The sequence below is a fragment of the Helianthus annuus genome, chromosome 12 (genome assembly GCF_002127325.2).
Source record: "Helianthus annuus cultivar XRQ/B chromosome 12, HanXRQr2.0-SUNRISE, whole genome shotgun sequence".
Taxonomy (NCBI): domain Eukaryota; kingdom Viridiplantae; phylum Streptophyta; class Magnoliopsida; order Asterales; family Asteraceae; genus Helianthus; species Helianthus annuus.
In genome coordinates this window covers 82,090,525-82,113,604 of record NC_035444.2, presented here as the reverse complement: position 1 = coordinate 82,113,604, position 23,080 = coordinate 82,090,525, and the positions used below count along the sequence as shown (strand labels likewise).

Below are 23,080 nucleotides of genomic sequence, written 5' to 3'. Positions count from 1 at the left end.
ATGTCTGTCGACTCAAGAAATCACTATACGGCTTGAAACAAGCCCCGCGGGCATGGTACCAACGGTTCACTGGTTACGTCCTAACCTTGGGTTTTCTACAAAGCAAATGTGATGCATCTCTTTTTACTCTCCAGGACGGCCGACACATAGCACACTTGCTTCTTTATGTGGATGATATTTTGCTCGTTACCTCCAGCGATGACCTACATCACCAACTCATGGCTCATCTTGCAAACGAATTTGCCATGAAAGATCTTGGCCCTCTTAGCTTCTTCCGTGGCATCACGGTTCGTCGGCATCACGACACGATGTTTCTATCTCGACAAGCATACGCTACAGACATTATTGCTCGTGCGGGTATGCAATCGTGCAACCCGGTTACAACTCCGGTTGACACCCACTCCAAACTGAGTGCTCTTTTAGGTGATGATTTTCATGACCCCACTCTTTACCGCAGTCTTGTTGGGGCTCTTCAGTACCTCACTTTCACCCGGCCAGACATCAGTTACGTGGTTCAACAGATTTGCATGCACATGCACGCGCCCAAAACGGACCATTGGAACGCGTTAAAACGCATTATCCTCTACGTAAAAGGGACGGGACACTCGGTTTTTCAAAAGATCCATCTTTACTTGCTTACACTGATGCAGATTGGGCCGGATGCCCTGACACTCGACGGTCTACGAGCGGTTTTTGCATCTATTATGGGGACAATCTTATCTCTTGGTCATCAAAGCGACAACCTACCATCTCGCGTTCAAGCGCCGAAGCTGAATAACGTGGGGTCGCTAACGTTGTAGCCGAAATTTGTTGCTTGAGGAATCAACTACTTGAACTGAAACGTCCTTTGACAAAAGCGACTCTGGTATATTGTGACAACGTTAGCACCATTTACTTAGCTGGTAACCCAGTCCAACATCAGCGGACCAAACTCATTGAGCTTGACATTCATTTTGTTAGAGAACAAGTTCAACGAGGTCAAGTGCGGGTCTTACATGTTCCTTCTCGTCACTAGATCGCTGATATCTTTACTAAAGGTTTGCCTCGAGTTCTCTTCGACGATTTTCGGTCTAATCTCAACATTCGGTCACCTCCCGATTTGACTACGGGGGTGTAATAGCTATGTATATTTGGTAGATTATTATGTTTCCTTATATATTGTAATTAGCCAAAGTTAGGACCTTATAATATTGGTTATATATTCATGAATGAGATACAGAGGCAGCAAGCCATTCACAATATACAAACCCTAGCAGGATCAATGAAGGATGTCCGATGTCGATGAAAGTGCCATCTACCAACCGTATCCATCATTAATTTGTCCATTATTACCATAACATAATATATTTCGGTTAAAAAAAATCATCTAGTTTTCATTTACATTAAGTTATACATTACTATTAACTATAAATATTCACACACATTATATGATGTTCTTGACCATGAGAAGGCTATCTTATGAATCATTTTGGTGGAGAATTAGAAGCATAAACATGTTTTGGTTGGAATTTTTCCGGTTAACCTAATCGTATCAGCCTTCTTCTTAATCTTAATCACATCCTTCCTTCGGTTTTCCTCAGCTTGTGATCTTGCTGCTTCCACAATCTGTTCAATCATCTCTATATCATTCTTGTAACTTTGCAAAGCTCTAGCTCGTTTCTTCTCCGGCTCATCCTGCAACAAGCTCCAGTCATTTATTTTTGAGTTTTTTTACGTATACTTTCTATTAAAAAAAAAAAAAAACTATGATCAAGACCTTATTTCTTGACAACTTCTTCTTTGCTTTTGCTTTCTTTTCGTTCTCCCACTCAAGTATTTTAGCATTCAATTTGTCGAACCTGATAAATGTCCCATAGTTAGGATAAGGGTAAGTTGAGACCGAAGTTGGGTGTTGCGACCAAAATTTGTCGACCAATTCAGATCCGGTCGCAATATCCCATCCACCATTTTCATCTCTATAGTTTAACTAACAAATACATTTTTCTCTAGGTTTTGTTTATCTTCTAAAATCCTCTCACGTTTTATTCTCTATATTTGTTATAACTTTTTCATTTTTCTTCCTTTTATAATCTTGAGTATTTACTGATTTTTCTTATTATCATTTTCTTCTAAAACTATTTTCTAATAATTTTATATGAGTTATGGTGGATGGGATGTGAATGCTTATAAAATTGTGATTATACCGTTCTGTGATTTTTTCCAACTCAGTTTTCTCCCAAACCTCAGCCTTTATGTCATTAGGACTAAGCTGTGGACGCTTTCTATCGACTTCGGTTGGTGGGGGTGGGGGTGGGGGTTGAATAGTCGGTTTTTGGTCACCGCTAGTACTTGCTAAGCCGGCTACGGGTTTGGGTTCTCTATGTGCTGGAGAACTAGCCCTTTGAGGCAACTTTTCTTGTAATTCTGCATAATTAATGAGTATGATGAAAAATATCCAATCTGATATGTTGCCCACATATGTGAGTCATGTTGGTGCTCGTAGCTGAACACGTTCATCTACGAGCACCAACTCACTACAAAGTAGAGTGCTTTCAACAACGGGCACATCCATCGAAAACCCTTGGTAAAATGGACGCCATTGGTAATCCGTCAGTGATCTCCCGTTGGGAGGTATCACCACCAGATTACCAATGGTTGTTAGAGCCAGACAAGTGTGGTAAATCCATCGAAAACCCTTGGTAAAATGGATGCCGTCGGTAATCCGTCAGTGATCTCCCTTTGGGAGGTATCACCAACGGATTACCAATGGTTGTTAGAGCCAGACAAGTGTGGTAAAGTTACCAACATATTAACGACGAAGATGTCACCAACGGGTTAACGATGTTTTTTTATAGATGTGGTAAATAGATTGGTGAACCCTACTTTTCTTATAGATGTTTTTTTTTTTTTTTTTTTTTTTTTTGTAACAGAATTTGTAACCATGGAATTAAAGATTCGTGCACCTGAGAATTTCCTGGAGAGCAAACTTGGGGTTTTTATAGGAACATTATCATCTTCCTTACTCTTCATCTTATTTCTTGCAGAAGAAGAAGATGGGATTCTTTCTTTGATCCTTCTGGTCACAGAAACCGCGCCATCTTCTTGTTTCGACTTGGGCCTACTCAAACTGCCATCGAGTCTTCGCCTTGCTCTTCTTCGCTCTTCAGCTGAATTGACTGCAAATGCAGCTGCTGCAACTGCTGTCCGGAACTCATCACTCTCCATGTAATCGGAATCATAATCATTTGTTAGTTCACGAGATGACTGCCCTCTATACCAGTTTTGAACTCTTCTGCCGTCTAGAGAAAAAAAAATACGGATTCAATAAACAGTGGCGGACACAGAAATTATTTCCTGGGGGTGCGGATGAGTGGTTCAAGCATATTTTCAGGTGGTGCGGTCGGGCTTTTTGCCTAAAAAATACACTAAATTTTTTTTTCAAGGGGTGCGCCCGCCTACCCTGGGTTTCACCTTGGTCCGCCCCTGTCAATAAACCTACCTACCATATATGTATTACAAACTAGGCATTTGTGACCAAAAAAGTCGTAAATTAGCGACTATATCATAACAGTTGTAAAATTAGTGACGGACAGTGCGCTCGAAGATTTTTTCACAATGGGAGAAACATATGCTCTTGGATGGTTTCTAGGAGAGGTCAATGGTTTTGGGTTCTAGGTGATCCGCCATGTCCCGAATTCAATAGAACGGCTGGGAATGGAACCGAGGTGGTTCCATATACGCCTCCTTAATTAAGGTGGTTTCTTTTGTAACAGATTTATTATTTGGTTTTTCAAAAGAACTTTTTTTTAGCAGATTTAATAGGTAAACCATTTAACGTCTCTCCTAGATACCATTCTTGCGTGTATGTTTCTCCCATTTTGAAAAAAAAAAAAATCCCTAGCGCTCACAATAATTTTTTTTTAACAGCAACGGTTCGGACACCCAGGCAAATGGAACATCCTTCCGCTCGAAGAACAGAACGTGATGACCCTAGGGCTCACAATATGATTGCAAAAATGTTAAAAAGTAACTCACTAAGATTAAAAATCCCAAATATTTGAAAAATAAAATAAGATTTGGTCGCAAAAATCGGTTGCAAAACGGTAAAAGAACAAAAAAAAAAGAATTAATTACATTGTTAGTACCAGTAGTTTACTTATTTTGCCATTTCATACCTATTGTTCGGAAATTACACAATTGGTACCAAATTTTACAAAATGATTTCACCATTGGTACATCACAGGTACTAAGCATGTAATTAATAGTTCTATAACCACAGGTACTAATGGAGAAACAATTTGTAAATGTTGGTACCAATGGTGTAATTTCAAAAAAAAAAAAAAATAGGTATGAAAATGGCAAAATCGGTAAACCACATGTACTAATTATGTAATTAATTCAAAATAAAATTAATAGTAACTTAGTTTGTGACTGGTTTCTATGGTCGCAAAATTTATGACCAAAAAGACGATCACATTCTAGTGAAAGAATTCATGTGTAGTTATTTTTTCATGTTTTATAAACAGTAGTTTATTTCTTGTGATGAAACCGAATTACCTCCATTAAAGGATCGACTCCTTTGAGATGTTAATTTTCGGTGTGAAGTTTCTCCTTGGTGCATCTCATCATCTATGCCAGAAAATTTGACCCTAACAACACGAACTGTTAGTTCGCATATGATCGTACAACAACTCAAAGTTGAATTAAGAAAAATGGAAAAAAGAGAGGTACCTCATTTGCTTGAGCTTATTCTCCATATTTGATTCAAGATGAATTACTTGAATATGAATTTGTTGTTGATGAATGAAAATTTAATCACGAACTTGAGTGTTTATCTCACGAACACGAGGATGAATATGAAGCAAGGTTTTGCGAGTAAACTTTGGGTTTGGATATTGAAAATGTGTCGGAGAAGAATTCTTTTCTTGATGCTTGAGTTTTTTTTTTTTTTCATCAAGGTAGCTGACTTGATGGATTTTGTTTGTATCGTTATATATTTAAATCGCTTGTTACCAATCTATAGTTTTTTACAATGTTTTAAAAATCGGTTCAAACCGGTCGGTTGTACCAGTTGAATTGTCCGGTAGAACCGGTTAAACCACCCGGTACACCTGGTTAAACAGCCCGATACATTTGATTAAATCGTTTCTGAGCCAAATCCGTAACGGTATAAAAGCCGGATTTTAAAATATTGGTTTTTTATTTAAAATATTCCGTTCTTTTTTGTTTCGTTTTTGTATTATATTTCTTAACTAGTATCAAGCCCTTGCGTTGCAACGGTTGTTGTAAAACTGTGTCAAATGGTACCAATGCTATACCACTGTCAGCGACCACCAACACCGGAAAAGTTCGTAAAACATTAAATAAAAACAAAAAAAATAACGCCGAGCAAAAAGCAGACGTAAAATCTTTGAATCACGAACGCTCGTTGCAGAGAAATTAAACCGAAACGTAAAACATAGAAAAAAATGACTAAGTCAATCCAGGACCCGCACGTTGGGCGAACTTGTTAAACGGAGAAAAATAGATGTGCTGCGACGGGCCAGTCAAACGGAAAAAATATACGAAAAAAATGTTGCGGTGCATTAACTCACAAAATTTAGAACGAAACGAAAAGCTTGGGAAAAATGATAAGTATGGTGGACCAAAATTGAAAATAAAAAAGAGTTGGGATTAAATTGCAAAAAAATGAAAAACTTTGAGTTAAAAGTAAAAAAAACAAAGTGTCTAAATTGCAAAATTGAAATTCTTTATTAATCTTAAGGATAAAAATAAATGATATCAATATATTAGTTATTAATATTAATATTAAAAGAAATTTATTAAATAATTATTAATATTAAAAGAAATTTATTAAATAATTATAAATAAAATTTATGAGGTTGAAGGAGAGAATGACATGTGGCATTATTTGTAGTCTTTTATTATAAGTTAGATTCTTAATTTAAAATAAGTTAATTAAATTATTTATTTATATGCAAGTTCAAACATATCTTATCTATAAGAATTCTTAAATCTTCAATAGTTATGCTAATTAGGTGATGTTTCATTTATTCAATAGATGTAATACATGAATAGAATTCTAACATAGTATTATATAAAGAACGAAAAAGAATTCCAACCTAATATTATCTATACTATATAATAAAAGAAACCTGTTTTGGGACACTTGTCATTCTCTCATTTAATTGATTAAAATTATTAATAATACTAATAATAATAATATTTAATCTAATCTAATACAAATAATAATAATATCTATATCTATCTATATAATAAAAGAAACCTATTAGGGGACACATGTCACTTCCTCAGGCACTCTCTAATTATTTTTCCCCATTAAATCTATCTACTAATATGATAAATTTGTTAGTGGTGATAAGGATTAAAAAGATAAAGAGAAAAATGGTGATTATAAAATTTAAATTTCGAAGATAAGAATGAGTAATGAGTATGGTATGAAAAAACAAATACGCCTCATTTATTTTTTTTATTTATTTATTTTTTTTGGGGGGGGGGGGGGGGAAATTGAGTAGTATTGTAACAAAATTTTATAATATTTTTCAATTAAACCACTTGAAGTTTTTTCTTTTCAATTTAGTCACTCAACTTATAGGTAAAATGTCAATCCTATATATTTTACTGAAACAATTTATAAAGTTGGTTATATATGGTGGTGAATTGTTATACTAAGTCTCTCAATGGATATCTACATAATTTTGTTGAAACATGTGTATTTCTTAATTTATTTGAATGTTTTATCATCATCACCGTGATTGGGTGCAGATGTTTATGCAACAGGTCGTAAATGTTTAAAAAATAAACTTAACAAAATTTATAATTGTCACACGAATGTTCATTTTCTTAAATACATATCTTGACAATTCTATATGTTAACAAATTACATTATACTTTATTCAATTACTATTCAACCCTTCAATGCATATATTTTTTAAAACATTATTTTTTTTTTATTATGAATCATATAACGTCACATATATGTTTGGTATATAAATGTCTTCATCTTTGTTTTACATTTAGAGGAAATATTTATTATATAGTTTAAATTGTTCAACCCGTGTAACATACGGGGAACTAACCTAGTATATTATATAAAGAATAAAAAAGATGTTACAAACGAGTGTGCTTATCCCATCCTTTGACATATTTCATAGAGGAACAAAGGAGAGAAATAAAAACTAAGATGCACTAGCCTTCAGGTTTTGTATTTACAAAAGTATCACGTGAATCAATTACCACAAACTGAAACTAAAAACCGATGATCATTTAAGAACTCGGCTTTTAAAGTGCACTGTTCCAGTGTTATAGACTTATAGTGTTATATGAAATAACATCTTTACTAGAAGCCCCGCTAACCATTGAAAATCGAGACTAAAGTTGAAACAAATATCATTTATAGAATGATCCTCATTCCATTTCATAAATTGTCTCTTGAATAGGCTTTTTAATCGAATCATACCCATTACGTCATGGAATTTAATAAGTTGTACGTTTAAAAAAATAATCCGATGACCATTTTTGAATTTTTTTTTATAAAAGTTGTCTTATTAAAATTCTTTAAAAAAATCAAATCCTATTACCATTGGGGGGAGGGGGTGTCCCGTGATAGACCAGCTGTGATGATAGAGTGATGGTCGTGATACAATTAGGGGCGGACCCATCCTATACCGTGGGCGGGCACGCCTTTTGAAAAAAAAAACATTAGTGTTAAATTCCGCTAAAAATCCTTACCGCACCCCTTGAAATTTTTTCAACCGCCCCCTTTAGAAAAAATTATGAATTTATAAAAAGAAATTGTTACACACAGATTATTTATTAAAATATAACATAATTTATATATAAATTCTTTATTTCTTTAACACTTTAACCACTTAACCAATTAACTCAATTACCCAAACACTCTTATAAAATTGAAGCCCAATCAGAAATCCATTGTAATTAACTCAACTACCCAAACCCAATCAAATTTGAACTTAATAAAATAACCCAACCCAACCACCCTTGACAATTCCAATCCCGCCCCCTGATCCCCAGCGACGCAACATATTGACAGTCAACGAGCAGGCTTTTGTTGCAAGAAAACCAAAATTCCGGCCACCTTCAAGCATCTTATCGCAGAAATGCGTTAAAAATCTGGTATGCTTTGTTTATTTATGGTTATTTTTACGTGTTGATCGGGAGAAAAGAGATGTAAAAGGGTTTGAATTTTTTTTTTTTTTTTTTTTTTTGTATTTTGAAGTTTTTTTTTTGTTGTTCAAGACCACTTCTAGGGGTAAGATTTTGATGTTTTATTTAAAGTTTTGTTGTTTAAATGATTACTTACGAATAATCAACATTTTAAATTAGGGCTTGAACTATTGAAATGTAACAAAAGTGGCTCGAAACTATTATCCATTCTCCTACTTGTCAAACCAACCAACTTCCATTTCAATGAACCCAAACCCAAATGCATCTTTGATTTGCAGAACCCATCCAACTTTTCTTATTCCTCTATACATTTAAAAAAAAAACCCAACAATCAGGGTTTAGAAAAAGAACCAAACAACAAGAGCAAAAGAAACCTCAAATTCCATTTCGTATGTGCAACTCATCAATGATGTCCAAAACCAAAACCAAACAAGACCTAACATAAACGAAAAAACACATATCGCCAAGAAGATTTTTCATTGACTAGATAACGTTCTCGTCATTTTTAGAACACCCCGAGATTTCTTCAACGATGCCATCTTGCTCACCTTCGATCGTAGTTGTGTTTTCATTCTTATTTACACATGATTCCACATCAACTTTCCGATCATCCATACCAATATCATCACCATCACCGTCATACTTGCCATCAACGCCGCCATCTTCAAAAAAGGAGTCATGATCACCAACAACAAAGTCGTTATCTTCTACTTCATATCCGAAACTCGCTCCATAGGTTCCACGCCACTCATCGTCATCACTGTCGATATCCAAATAGTGTGCGCGGTTTTGAATAGCCCGTCTACGAAGAATGAACACGTTAAAGTAATAGCTCACGAGTTCCTTCTTTGTTCTAGAAGGAAATGCTATAGCTAGTTGTTCCCAGAACATTCTGCCGACAGATACAGGGTTCGAGTAAACAACTGCGTGAAAAAGTCTTTCTTCTTCTTCACTCCACCTACTTGCAACGTCTTCTCCCATATCGAGCATTCCCAACTCAACGAACTTTTCATCCCCATAGCGTTCTTTTAAATTCAAACGCGCTTCTTTCACGTGTTGCTGCACGCATCTTATTGAACCACGGTCAAAACACTTGCAATCTATTTGGATACCACTTGAAGAAACAAAGGAATGATGAAATGGAATGACACAAACTCCTAAGAAACGCTCCATTTCACCATCCTCGCGATATTTTTTAGCCATCTCTGGGTCGAATTTGGGAACATCGGCTTGATGATTTGGTCCGATGGGAATCTCTTTTCTGGGAGATCTGTTCAGTAGTGATGTGTATATATCTTCATAATGAAACAGCGGTCTCCGTGGGAGATTATATTCGAAAAGTTCGGAGAAAAGATTAGGGGGAAACATCGGCCCAGATCCGGAATCATCTTCACTGGTTTCAATTCCGGTCACCAGCGGTAATGGTTCGTTAAATTCAAACCCCTTGACAACCATATCAGGGACGTGTACGCCGTTTTCACCTACAAAGAGGCAAAACCGAGTATGATATATGAACAAAGGTACACATACACGTGTGCTTTATGAACCTTATGTTTACGCATTGCAAAACATGTGAATTAATAAGCCTGTCATAAAAACAGACTGGCTGTAAAATGGATACCATAAAGGTCACTAATTGCTTTCTTGTTAATTATATGTGGAATATACGTTCTAAAAAACTAATCCATATTTGATGCAAATAGTAGACCGGTTTTTAGATACCGGAAAGGTCGATAATTTCTTTCTTGTTCAAGTATTGCATAAGTTTGTTGCCAAATAACTCATAAAAATGCACCACCAGAATACTATGCAGTTAATGCGGTAAAATATCGGATATCGGTCAAGGACCAATATTTGAGATATAGGTTATCTCGGTGAGATATCGGGGGGTACGGTAATTTTACTATAATGCAGAATTTATATATATAGCAACTTAACACTAATGATTCAGTGATATATCGGTTAAATCGGTCAAATATCGGTTATATATCGGTCAAATGTCAGTGAAATATTGGTTATATTGGTCAATATCGCCGATAATATCGGTACCGATATTTGACACAGATATTTTACTAGAGGACCGATATCACCGATATTAACTGCATAGCCAGAATAACTATAATAAAGTGAGGCAAAAGAATATACAAGATATATTATATGTTAATACTCTTCGTACCTGGAATACCAACAACTTGAACGGTCTCAATAGGAAGTTTAGTTTCAGTAAACGAGGCCGGTTTATTGCCAAAATCAAAATGTTTTGGGTGCTTAATAAACTCCTGTAGATCTTCTTCAAAGGCCCGTTTGGTTCCCATCACGACCTGCAACGATATCTAGAGATAAACACAGATTAACATACAACATGCAAATATAATATACAGCTTTGACTGAAGCTGTCATGTAGAAGGTTACTAAAAATGAATGAAACTGCGAAAACTGATACTTTGATAAATGATATATAAGAAGAAATATATATAACAAAATGAAATAAAAGTAACATAACAGCAGAGTGAATATTCTATAACTATCACAAAGCCTGTCGTCATTCTATATTTAAAACGACAGAAAAATTACACGATTTGCAATTAGACTTGGAACATCTGGCTGAAATAATCAAAATCAAAATTAAAAAAAATTTCTTGTGATTAGCATAGTGCGTCCCCCTTGTCTCATATAAAACCAACAAAAGTGACATCATATCTTGAGCTAAATATAGGGAACAACACGATATGAATAATAACAAACTCTACAGTCGATCAACTCTAGATAACATAAAGAATTGTTATTGAAATACAAACAACAAACTCTACAGGACACATTTGCCGGGCTTTGCCCTTTATCAAAAAAAAAGTACATGACAGATAATCAAAATTGCCATTTTAATTCAGTAATCCCTATCACAATTTTTTATACTCATAATTGTCAAAGAAACAAGAAATGCATATTTTAGTCTGCATGCAGGGCAGCACTAAACAGAATCATATTGCAATTAGCAAACCAATACTATTAGCACACTTAAAAGTCCTCCAAAAATATTAATTAAACTTAAGAAATTAAAAAAAAAAATGTATACCATTAACAATTCGAATCAAAAAACAATTTTAAAACAACAAATTTCACATTGGTCCATAAACTTCTAATTTAAATCTCAAGCATGCTATCCTGGGCAAATTACAACCATTAGAACAACCAATTTAATCAAATAAAAAAATCCCCAATTTATTTTTTCTTGAAACCCTAACCCTAAACATTAACATGCACAAATCAACGATATTTACACCAATAACAATAGCAGAGAGTAATTAACGAACATACTTACCAAATCCCTCAACCAATATACAAATGACACGAATTTTCACAAACACGCGCTCTTCAAAACCCTAGAAACAAATTACGCCAAAAAAATGTATAATTTTTCAATGAATAAACATAGGGTTATCAAAAAGGATCATAAATCAACGACGATTATACAACGGATCGAAGAAAAAAGGGCGTAAATCCGAAGATTCAAACGACGAAACCCTAACCCTAAAATTAGTTAGGAGAAAATAAATTAGACATAATTTAAATCGATAGATAGAGGAAGATGAGAGGATAACGGATAAGAAACTCGATTTGATTGTTGATTTGAGAAATAAAGAGAAATCGAAGGTCGATCATATAGAATTCGAAGAGTACGATGAAAAGAGGGGCGAATGGATACGGGTCTAGTTTATTGTAATCATCGAACGGTCCGGATTTAAACCGGTTTGTCTAAATTAAGCCGGTTTTACACGTGTGCATTAACCTCTTTAGTCTCTCCCACCAAAAATACCCACATGTTAATTGGCCCTTAAAAAGTTAATAGTTATGAACTTGTATTCGATAAATTCTAACTCCTATGAAAACTAAAACTAAGATATTATTTGTTTATACCTTCATAATTTACTCTGAATGAATTATTTTATTTATTTAACTATCTTGTTTATAAGATTAAGAATAAGTTAATAATTATATTGATACATTGTGAGTAAGGGTATCTTTGGCAAAAGTAGCTGGAAGCTAGTAGCTAGTAGCTGTAGCTTTTTAGATATATTTGGTGTTTGGTAGAGTAGCTGAAGCTTTTAATAAAATGTGTAAAATTACCAAAATGGACATAACTAAAAATTTAGAAAGTTGGTGCATTAAAAAGTTCCTTATTTTTAGAGGTTAAAATAGTCATTTTTTCCTAAAAGCTTGTAGCTCCTTCTAAACGCTACTAATAGTAGCGTTCAACCAAAAGTTTCAAGCTCCTAACCTAAAAGCTTAAAGCTCCTTCAACCAAACAAGACTTTTTATTTAGTAGGAACTTTTTCTTAAAAGCTTAAAGCTAGAAGCTCCTAAAAGCTTTTAAAAGCTTTATACCAAACATACCCTAAATGTTAGTAAGTTGCATATAGATGATTATATTATTGCAAATCTAATTAGTAATCTACTTATTCATACATACTTATGATTCTGAGTTGGGAAGTTCTCAAATATAGCTTTTATAAATATAAATTACTTTTTTTGTCTTTTGTTAATTGTATATATATAAAGTACTAGGTTAAAATCCCGTGAATTACACGGGTTGAATAAATGTAATTTTATATATTAAAAAATAAAAAGTTATATCTTCATGAACCCCGTATATTGTACGGCTTAAATAAATGTAATTTTATATATCAAATAATAAAAATAGTTATATCTTTGAAAACCATGTGTATTAAACAGATTAAATAAATGTAATTTTGTATACTAAATACTAAAAACATTGTATCTTTAAAAAACCCGTGTATAATCGGGTTGAATAAATCTACCAAATAATAAAAAATCACATCCTTAAAAACCCCGTATATTACACATGTTGAATAGATCTAAAAAAAGAGTTAAAACTTTAAAAACCATGTCTATACACAGATTAAATAAATGTAATTTTGTATACTAAATACTAAAAACATCATATCTTTAAAAAACCTATCTATAGTCGGGTTAAAAAATCTACCAAATAATAAAAAAAAATTATATCCTTAAAAACCCCTGTGTATTACACGTGTTGAATAAATATAATTTTACATAGCAAATGATAAAAAGTTATATCTTTAAAAACTTCGTGTATTACACAGGTTATATAAATGTAACTTTGTATGGTAAATAATAAAAAAAAATTATATTTATAGTAAATAATACAAAAATTTATATTTTTAAAAACCCCGCGTTTTGCACGAGTTGAATAAATATAATTTTGTATACCAAATAATAAAAGAAATATTTTTTTAATAAATTAGGATAACATTTAATATTAATTTATTATTTATATATTTAATATAAGATAAGTAGAAAAAAGAGAGATATTTGTTTTAAAAATATATTAATATAACAATTTAGATTTGAGGATAATATTTATTAAAGTACAATAAGATTTAATAATTATTTATTTATTTATTTATTTATTTATTTATTTATTTAATATACGACAAGTATAGATTTGAGGATAACTTCAATGAATGACACGTGTCCAAAACTTGGTTTCTTTTATTATAATAGATAGATATTGATTAAAAATAGGGTAATGCGAGTCTTCATAAACTTTTTAGACCAAAGCAAGCCGGCCTCTTTGGATGGTTTGAGATTCAAGTTATTTGATTTTGGTGATTTAGTCAGGTTGAGATCTAAACGGTCCGGTTTTGATAGTTTAACGGTTCAATCAGTTTGGATATTAGAACAGTCTGTGTAAAACTAACCATTCGTTTTGATATTTTAATTATTTTTGGAATATGCAATTATGTACGTGTATTATAATCATCAACAATATTTATCATTTCAATAAGCTTTAATACAAACAAACGATATTGAAAGAAAAAAATAGTTCAAATCGGCAAATCTGAACTGTTAAATCACAAACCGATAAAATTAATTGGTCCAGCTAATTCAACCAACCCCTGATTTGATTTTTATCGTTCCCAAAACCGTAGCCAGCAAAATTTTCATCATAACTTGTTGAACCGTATACATCCAGGTTGAAAATTAGAAGAAGAAAAAACATAAATCAAGAGAGTTTAAGTTATTAATAACTTAATATAAAAGCTATAACCACATCATTTAAACCAAAAGCTATCCTTAGCAAAACAAAGTCAAAAGTAAAACACTAAAATTTAAAGAAACTGAACCAAAACAAAGTCAAAAGAAAAACACTAGAATTAAAAGAAATTGAACCATAGGAAGTTAATTTGGCTAATAAATAGTAATCCATCTTCAAGCTCAAGCAATGGCAGGCATGTCCTTTAGCCACGGGTCCAATGGCTTCCCAATTGAGTAAACAATAAACCCAATTTGCCTTAGCTTTGCAACATCTACTACGTTCCTGCCATCAAACATATAAGCTGGTTTTGGCATGTTGTTGTAGATCTTTTGGTAATCAAGACTTTTGAACTCGTCCCACTCGGTTAGTATACAAATCGCGTGTGCATCTTTAGTTGCTTCATAGGCATTATGAACGACTTTAACACTTTGCGCCACAGCATCTTCAGTTATTTGGATGGTCGAGCCAAGTTGGTCCCAGTCAAATTTTGGGGTTGAAAGATCCTTAAATATTTGTGCCTCGGGTACTTGTGGATCATAAATGACTAACTGAGCTTTATCATTTAACAAACCTTTACACACATCAATTGCAGGGGTTTCTCTTGTATCACCGGTGTCTTTTTTAAATGAGAATCCTAATATGCCGATCTTCTTTCCCGATATTGTGTTAAACATAGAAGATACAAGTCGATTCACAAATCGATTTTTTTGGTAGTCATTGATCTTTATAACCTGTTTCCAGTAATTTGCTACCTCCGGGAGACCGTTGCACTCACATATGTACACCAAATTCAAAATATCTTTTTGAAAACAAGACCCACCAAACCCGACACTGGCGTTAAGAAACTTAGACCCAATTCTCAAGTCTTTACCAACCGCTGATGAAACTTGAGTAACATTTGCGCCAGTAGCCTCGCATAGTGCTGAGATTGAGTTAACAGAAGAGATTCTTTGAGCCAAAAAAGCATTAGCCGCAAGCTTTGACAATTCAGCAGACCAAAGATTGGTACATATAATCCGTTCCTGTGGGACCCACTGAACGTAAATATCTTTTAGTGTTTGAATAGCTTTCAAACCACCCGCGTTTTCTTCACGACCACCAATGAGAACACGGTCAGGATTAAAAAGATCCGTGATTGCAGTACCTTCAGCAAGGAACTCCGGATTTGAGAGCACGTGAAACTCAATGCCTTTACTGTTGTGGGTCAAAATCTTCTCAATTGCTTCTGCTGTTTTAACCGGAACAGTTGATTTCTCAACTACAATTTTTGAAGACTTGGACACATCAGCTATCATACGCGCAGCACTCTCCCAGTATGTCAAATCAGCCGCTTTTCCAGCTCCCAAACCTGAAGTTTTGGTGGGAGTATTCACGGACACAAAAACTATATCTGCAGCTGCAACATGTTTCTCTATTTCATTACTGAAAAACAGATTTTTACCCCTGCACTTTTTCACCACTTCATCGAGCCCAGGCTCGTAAATAGGGAGTTTATCACTGTTCCATGCTGTGATTCGAGGCACCGAGATATCAACAACAGCCACTTCAACCGACGGGCACTTGAATGCAATCACAGCCATGGTTGGGCCTCCAACATAACCAGCTCCAATGCAACAGATTTTCACCATCTTTGTTTATTTTCCTTCTTCTTTACCTAATAAAACATAACAACAACACACTTAACATCGTAACTGGTTGTATGAACTCGTATGCACGTATTCTGTATGTAATCGTAATCACGTTTTAAGACAGCTGTTTAAGACAAAAGCAAGATTATATTTTCTAAGCAATCATAAATAACATGTATTTATGCATGAAAATTTAAATAAAACGTTGATTATAAGCTTAATCTTCTTCAACATATTCTCTAACAACAACAAGCATATTCAGAACCTACTTGATTGATGTAAACATAAACAGAAGAAAATAAAAAAATTCACACAGTTTCAGTATGACAATCAGATCCAGATCTAGCATTATGCATGATTAATCAATGGATATAAGCAAACACGCAAATAAAATCAATCAAAATAAAGATTTAGAGGCTGCATAACAATGGAAAATAATTAAGAAAGATAAAAGTTAAACCACTGACCTAACAGAAGAAGAGAGAGATTGAAAGAGAATAGATCCAACGTCGGGTTGTTATGGCGAGTATGGAGGAAAGCAGCAGTCAGGTGAGGAGATAGCTAAAAAAGGGGTTATTTATTTTTTTCGTTTATGGATTAATATAGATATCTACATACACACATTTCAAGAAATTCAACTAATCTTAGTTCTTGTTTATAACTCTTTGATTTATCTCTTCTAATTAGTTAATCATTATCACATTTTTTTTAATGGCAACCTTCTTCTACTCTATTATACCGATAATTCTAAATTTTATTCTTTTTTTTTTTTTTGAAAAGAGACTTTCACTAAAAACTCACCCCGAGCCCGAAAACCGGGCGGGGACCCACGACAAAAACCTTACAAAATGTTCATATTACACCACTCCAACCATGAGATATGATTAGATCTCGCTCTATTTCTAAACCATAAGAATCCTAAAGACTTAATATCCGAAAAAACATCCTCCACCTTAGGAACGATAGATGAAAAAACAGCCTTGTTCCGAACGATCCACAAGCACCAACACGAGACTATGATAATACCATGGACAATCGGACACAACCCAGATCTGATTTGCCTTCCTTTGTGCACCTCCAGAAGATCCCTTATGCTAAAAGCGTAAATATGCGGGATACGACACCACAAACTAATCTTATGCCACAGCACTGAAGAAAACCAGCATGAGGTGAAAATGTGTTCCGCAGATTCAGCTTCAGTCCTGCATAACGGACATAAACCGTCGCCGATCACCACACCCCTCTTGTTAAGCGCGTCGTATGTAGGAATCCTTCCCATTTCAGCTCTCCAAGCGAACAAATTACACTTACTCGGGTCCATTTGCACCAATTCAAGACAAACCCCGCATTGAAATCCCCCGAGCCCAACAAGAAATTTTTAGCCGATTTAACCGAAAAAATCCCAGTCTGATCCCCCAACCACTTCCAGCCGTCGCTCGAAGACTCCGACGAGAACGAAGATAAAGCCAAGAGGATGTCCGACAGTTCCGTAGTTTCTTCAGCCGACTCGGGGTCATGTCTCCAGAGCCACTCCCCGCGGACTCGATCCTGAACCGTGCAGGCCTTCACTACTTCCAAAGCAAACAAGTTCGGGTAACGGATACATAGCGGCTCTTCAAGGAGCCACGGGTCGAGCCAGAAGAGGATCGACTCGCCTGTCCCCACCTTTCCCCTGAACATTTTCCGCAAACTTAAGTTGCCTGGCAAAATAATATCGAAAACGGACACCAAATTCTGCCAAACACCGCTGATCGATTTTTTGACCGGGAGAAAAGACCAACCCGAACCACTAAGGTGAATTGCATCCACTACTTTGACCCACAAGTTGTTTTTTTCACGCTTGTACCTCCACCCCCATTTACATAATAAAGCACGATTAACGATGCTCAACTTACTAATACCTAAGCCTCCAGATTTCTTGGCCGACGTAACTCTATCCCACGCTACCCAATTTATTTTATTCACCTCACTTGAACCTCCCCACAGGAACTTTTTCATAATCTTTTCCAATTCCGTAATAACTTTCAACGGAGCCTTGTAAAGAGAGAAGTAATAGGCCGGGAGACTCTCGAGAACCGACCGAATGAGCGTAACTCTACCACCCAACGACAATAAGGAAGATTTCCACAGCGCGAGTCTGGACTCAAAAATATCGAAAACCGGCCTCCAGTTATTGACTCGATTCATATTAGCCCCAACTTTTAAGCCTAGATACTTGAATGGCAGTTCGTCTGGACTACATCCAACCACATTGGCCATGGCCCCAACTTCATCGAGTCTAACACCAACGCCAAACAAACTAGACTTCCCAAGGTTAATCTTAAGGCCCGAACAAGAGTAAAAACACCTCAAAATTCTGACTATATTCAAGGCGTTACTAACCTCCCAATCCCCGATAATAAGAGCATCATCGGCGAATAATAGATGAGATATTCTAGGACCGTCGTTCGGGAGGGCAATCCCGGAAAACACCCCAACCTCACTCGCCTTATCGAGCAAACACGAGAAAGCCTCCATAACAACCACGAATAAGAACGGAGAAATCGGATCCCCTTGCCTCATACCTTTGCCACATTTGAATTCGAACGTGGGGGAGCCATTAACCAAGACGGAGGCCCGAGCGGACGAAAGGATGCCAAAGATCCAGCTGCACCATTTGGACCCGAACCCCATTTGACGAAACACATCAACCACGAAACTCCAATGGATGTTATCATAGGCTTTTTCGAAATCGATTTTGAATAAAAACGCCTTTTTTTTGCATTTTTTAAGCCAAGAACACACCTCGTTAATGATTCTAAATTTTATTCTTGCTTAGGATTAAACCTCACGTTTCCTAAGTGGGTTAGCCCCACATTGCCATCACGTAAATTTAAATATATAACTTTTTTAAATACATTTAAATTTTAGAACATCCAGCTAATTTTTTTATTAAAGATTATCTAGCATAAATTCTTGTTACTTTTATAATTTACTAGGTTAGTTCCCCGTGTGTTACACGGGTTAAACAATTTAAACTATAAAGTATAGATATTTCCTGTAAATGCAAACCAAAGACAGAGACATTTACATACCATATTGACAAAAATGACTTAATATAAATGTAACCCATCAACTCGTACATATTAATTAATGTCGTAGAGTTCGATAAGACTGCTCTAATGTCGGTTGAATGAGGTCAATCAGAGTCTATTTAATACCCTTTGTACGACTTCTTATTTTTTGAATCTTTGTATTTGATTCTAAACCTATTATTAATATTATTGATAATAATTTTAGTTATATATATCAATAATATTATATATATATATATCAATAATATATTTAGTCTATCATATTAATATTATTATGAATTTCGAAACTTGTTTAGCTAGGATTTAAGATTCTATTGAAGTTTTAGTTTAACAATAGGTTATTGAATTAATAATAAGAATTTGTATTAGATTAGATTAAATATTATTATTTTTTTTGTATTAGATTAGATTAAATATTATTATTATTAGTATTATTAATAATTTTAATCAATTAAATGAGATAATGACAAGTGTCCCAAAACAGGTTTCTTTTATTATATAGTATAGATATAGATTTTGTTTTACTTCTTGCAGTCTCACTAGAGGTGTAAAAAACCTATGCGGGCCTACTGACGCGGAAATTAACCTGGGTCAGTTTTGGAAAAACAAAAAACCGGTTTGGGATGAGTTTTTTTTAATGCAAGTGTGGCCTGAACCGGTTTGTGACCCCAGAAAAAACCAGATTACCAGTTTATATCGTTAAAGGCATCCAATGGCTATAAAGCCGTTTTTTGGCCATTGGTATCGACCAAAACTCAAAAAGGAAGAAAACTAAACTTTTTTTAGAATGGCCAACGAAAATTTTATTAATGAAGCATAACCAGGCAATCAAGGCAATCAACTGTGTAAGATTAAATATATTATGATGTAATATTTAATCTAATAGCCATTATAATTATTTACATTATATATATCAAAATATATAACAACCTATTAAATAATTAGTTGGTAATTGTTGATGGACCATATTACCCTTATTAACTAATTAGGTTTCCTCTTGAGTGTATATATAAGGAGACAATCAAAGAGGGTTAACGAGTTAGACACTAATCACAATAACATCATCATGAAATCGCCCCTCTCTCCATAACCGATTACCCTTTTCGGTTCTCTCATCACTATCATTAGATTGCACCCTAAGGAGGAACCAGATCAAGCTGACAATCGTGTCAAACCTTATTGTTGCGTCTCCATCTGGATTCTCTGCTGACCTATCTGCTGCAATCAAAGGTATGTTATTCTTGTTTTCCATTATGCATAAAACAGAACTGATCAACAAACTGTTACCCAGCAATCTTACATCCACCAATGGAAACAAAAAACAGAATGATAAGCATACATTTTAAACCCCCACATTCGATAACTCGAAATTACACCAATCTTCCCAAGTTAGAGCCAAGCTTTTCGCTCGATTTCTAACCCATAAATAACTATAAGTCTTTGTGTCCTCCTTTATTCTTCCAATGTTCAGCTGTTTATTTTCGAATACCGCCTCGTTTCTTGACCTACACAAGACCCAAACGGCCACATGTATAACCGTTAGGACCACCTTACGCCACTGCCCAGAAAGTGGCAACCTTTTATGGACCGAAAACAGGTCCTTTAATTCTAATGCGAAGATCGAGGGGAGTCTACACCAAGCTGCCATGAAATCCTAAACTTGTTGAGCCAGAATGCAACCCACCACCAAATGTGCTGTTGTTTCATCCTCTTGGCTACATAATTTGCAACCCAAGTGCAGGATATGAATGTTCAGGATAATCTTGAGTTAGTTCTTGATACTTATCTTTTTTATATGTTTTATTTTCTTTCAAATATACAAAATACATATAAACTTGTTAACTGGTGTTACTTGATACTAATCTTGGTTACTTCATGCCAATCTCTACCAATGTAATGTCTTAGGGTATAAGGAGTGGTTAAACACTTTCAATAGGTAAACTTTCAAATCGACCAATCAAAGAGTGTCATGTCACTTTACCTATTATGTTTACCTATTGCTCAAAAACGTTGGCGGTGGTTAGACACTTTGGAATAGGTAAACTATTTTTTTATTTTTTAAACTAGTATATTTAATATTTAAACATGTATTTTAACATAATAATAATAAATGTAGAATAAATTAAGAATAACATTACATTAAATTAAAAATATTAAAATTACATTAAATTGAAATAAATTAAACTAGTCTTCGTCGGAATCGACCAAAAGTTGGGGTAAATCTTGACTTGCGAGATGATTCATGAGATCGTGTTTTAGTCTCCAATGTGTGTCTTCATCCATCAGCTCGTCCAACACCGTATTGTCTAGAGCGGGCTCGACCGGAGGATCCCGAATCTGTACCGGTGCTATCGCGTTTCCGTCGTCTTTCAAAATCATGTTGTGTAAAATAATACATGTGTACACAACACTCCTAATTTTTCTAACGGTTCTTGCTCGCATCGGCCGAGTCAATACACCCTATTTCGACTTCAAAACACCAAAAACCCGTTCGACGTCTTTTCTTGCCGCCTCGTGTTTGTCACACCCCAACCGATGGCGGAATCATTGGGGCGCGACACTAGGCGAATCAGATTGCTCAAGAGAATCCATAACAACTATTTAGTGACAATATTTAATGCGTTCATTATCACATACTAATAAATAATATTTCAACAAACAATCATACAGATTTCATGTCTCTCAAACAATACAAATCCGACAACCTAGATTTTATGTGAGTTTCTAGACTTCCTAATCTGGATTTGAGGTATCCCGCGATTAACCTGCAACATACGTTAAAATAATGTCAATACAAAATGTATTGGCGAGTGTGCAAGTTTGCATAAGTATAGTATAAAAGGCGTTTACGCATAATCAGCATGTAACACATAATAGACGAATCAAGTAAGCTATCAACAATGCTACAAGCTAACCACGTGAATGCGATGGAGAGTATGCGCGACACGTGTTCATGTTCACCGAAGCGAACACGTGAAGTAGAGTATGTGATCCTTAGCAACCCCTGTTCACAACAGGTGCTGAGTCCAAACTATAGTACTATCGTTGCTAAAGGCGGTCTAGTGTAACACTGTGTAAGTATAGCAACAGATAATTCAACTAATCACGTATAATATGCGATTGCGGTTAGCGTTTGTAATGCGTTTAAGTGTTGTGTTTTTTATAGAAAACGTATGTTACACCCAAAAGCGCGTTAAACGAAAATGGGTTCGAGTATACTCACCGTGCGTGCTTATCAGTAAACACGATCTGGTTGGATTGAAGGGAGTGCCGCGGTCGAAATCAAAGTGTCGAGTGGGGTAAGAAGCGAGTTAAGTGTCCAACAGACTATCCGAACGGATGGGTCTAGTCCATCCGGGCGGTTGGGTTCCATCCGGACGGATGGTCATTCGAACGGATTGTTATTCGGACAGATGGCCATTCGGACGGATGGTTTGTGTTTGTTTGTGAACCGTTTAAATTTCGAAGTTTTGATTAAAAATGTTCTAACAGTCGTGGCAACAAAAGAGTAAACAACGATTATTATCAGGGTCAGATCATCCGGACGGATGGCCATTCGGGTGGATGGTCTGTGGTTGAAGTTTTGTAAAACTTTTCTTTAAAACAACAGTTTTGGTTAACGGAGATGGTGTGACGACGTGTCGAGCAACGGAAAAGTACCAGATCCAGTCCATTCGTCCGGATGGGCTCTGCCCATTCTAACAAACGGGCTATCCTGGATGAAATTTCATGTTTGACCTGTTAATCGGTCCATCTCTCTGGTGGAAATCAATTTTTGAGTCGGCTCTTGACTATGAAATGAGTCAAGAGTCCGGTTGAGTCCCGATCCACCAAGGTTTTATAAAAATCAAAGGGAAGTTTCATAAATAAGTTGATAAGTGTGAAAATCCTTTAGATCTTGAACCAGTCTCGATTGAATGATGCTCCACAATAGTTTACCTAAGCAAACGAGTGGAAACCACCTTCGAGAGGTCTAAAATCAGTGATTTCGAGGAATAATCAAAGTGTGTGTGTGATTTTGATGAAGAAGATGGAGTAGAAGTGAAATAGAATGAAGATTTGAAGAAGATTTGAGGGGAAATGCTTACAAAAAGGCCTTGAATCGCGACTGA

General features: G+C 35.2%; 3 protein-coding genes across 3 annotated transcripts; all 3 read right to left on the bottom strand.

Annotated features, from left to right (window-relative positions):
* Window positions 1-1,328: 1,328 nt before the first annotated feature.
* On the bottom strand, window positions 1,329-4,845 carry LOC110895360 (remorin 1.4). The gene is made up of 6 exons (XM_022142671.2): window positions 4,711-4,845; window positions 4,537-4,628; window positions 2,943-3,278; window positions 2,184-2,403; window positions 1,757-1,838; window positions 1,329-1,674 (listed from the first exon to the last, which is right to left on the bottom strand). Exons 1-6 carry the CDS (start codon window positions 4,734-4,736, stop codon window positions 1,480-1,482), a joined length of 951 nt encoding a protein of 316 aa, XP_021998363.1. The 5' UTR covers window positions 4,737-4,845; the 3' UTR covers window positions 1,329-1,479.
* Window positions 4,846-8,549: 3,704 nt separating this feature from the next.
* On the bottom strand, window positions 8,550-11,917 carry LOC110895359. The gene is made up of 3 exons (XM_022142670.2): window positions 11,507-11,917; window positions 10,364-10,520; window positions 8,550-9,668 (listed from the first exon to the last, which is right to left on the bottom strand). The coding sequence occupies exons 2-3, from the start codon at window positions 10,500-10,502 to the stop codon at window positions 8,671-8,673; spliced, it is 1,137 nt and encodes a 378-aa protein (XP_021998362.1). The 5' UTR covers window positions 10,503-10,520; window positions 11,507-11,917; the 3' UTR covers window positions 8,550-8,670.
* A 2,444-nt stretch (window positions 11,918-14,361) lies between these two features.
* On the bottom strand, window positions 14,362-16,469 carry LOC118484944 (UDP-glucose 6-dehydrogenase 1-like). Its single transcript, XM_035981081.1, has 2 exons — window positions 16,362-16,469; window positions 14,362-15,920 (listed from the first exon to the last, which is right to left on the bottom strand). The coding sequence occupies exon 2, from the start codon at window positions 15,892-15,894 to the stop codon at window positions 14,446-14,448; it is 1,449 nt and encodes a 482-aa protein (XP_035836974.1). The 5' UTR covers window positions 15,895-15,920; window positions 16,362-16,469; the 3' UTR covers window positions 14,362-14,445.
* Between the last annotated feature and the right edge of the window lie 6,611 nt (window positions 16,470-23,080).

What these genes read in the sequence shown, in the direction of transcription:
- LOC118484944 (XM_035981081.1), bottom strand. Translation starts at nt 15,894, where the DNA reads ATGGTGAAAATCTGTTGCATTGGAGCTGGTTATGTTGGAGGCCCAACC.
- LOC110895359 (XM_022142670.2), bottom strand. Translation starts at nt 10,502, where the DNA reads ATGGGAACCAAACGGGCCTTTGAAGAAGATCTACAGGAGTTTATTAAG. An exon ending in TCAAGTTGTTGGTATTCCAG is followed by an intron (nt 9,669 to 10,363) that starts GTACGAAGAGTA and finishes GCCTCTTTGTAG; the next exon opens with GTGAAAACGGCGTACACGTC.
- LOC110895360 (XM_022142671.2), bottom strand. Translation starts at nt 4,736, where the DNA reads ATGGAGAATAAGCTCAAGCAAATGAG. An exon ending in GAGTCGATCCTTTAATGGAG is followed by an intron (nt 3,279 to 4,536) that starts GTAATTCGGTTT and finishes TTTTTTCTCTAG; the next exon opens with ACGGCAGAAGAGTTCAAAAC. An exon ending in TTGGAAAAAATCACAGAACG is followed by an intron (nt 1,839 to 2,183) that starts GTATAATCACAA and finishes GACATTTATCAG; the next exon opens with GTTCGACAAATTGAATGCTA.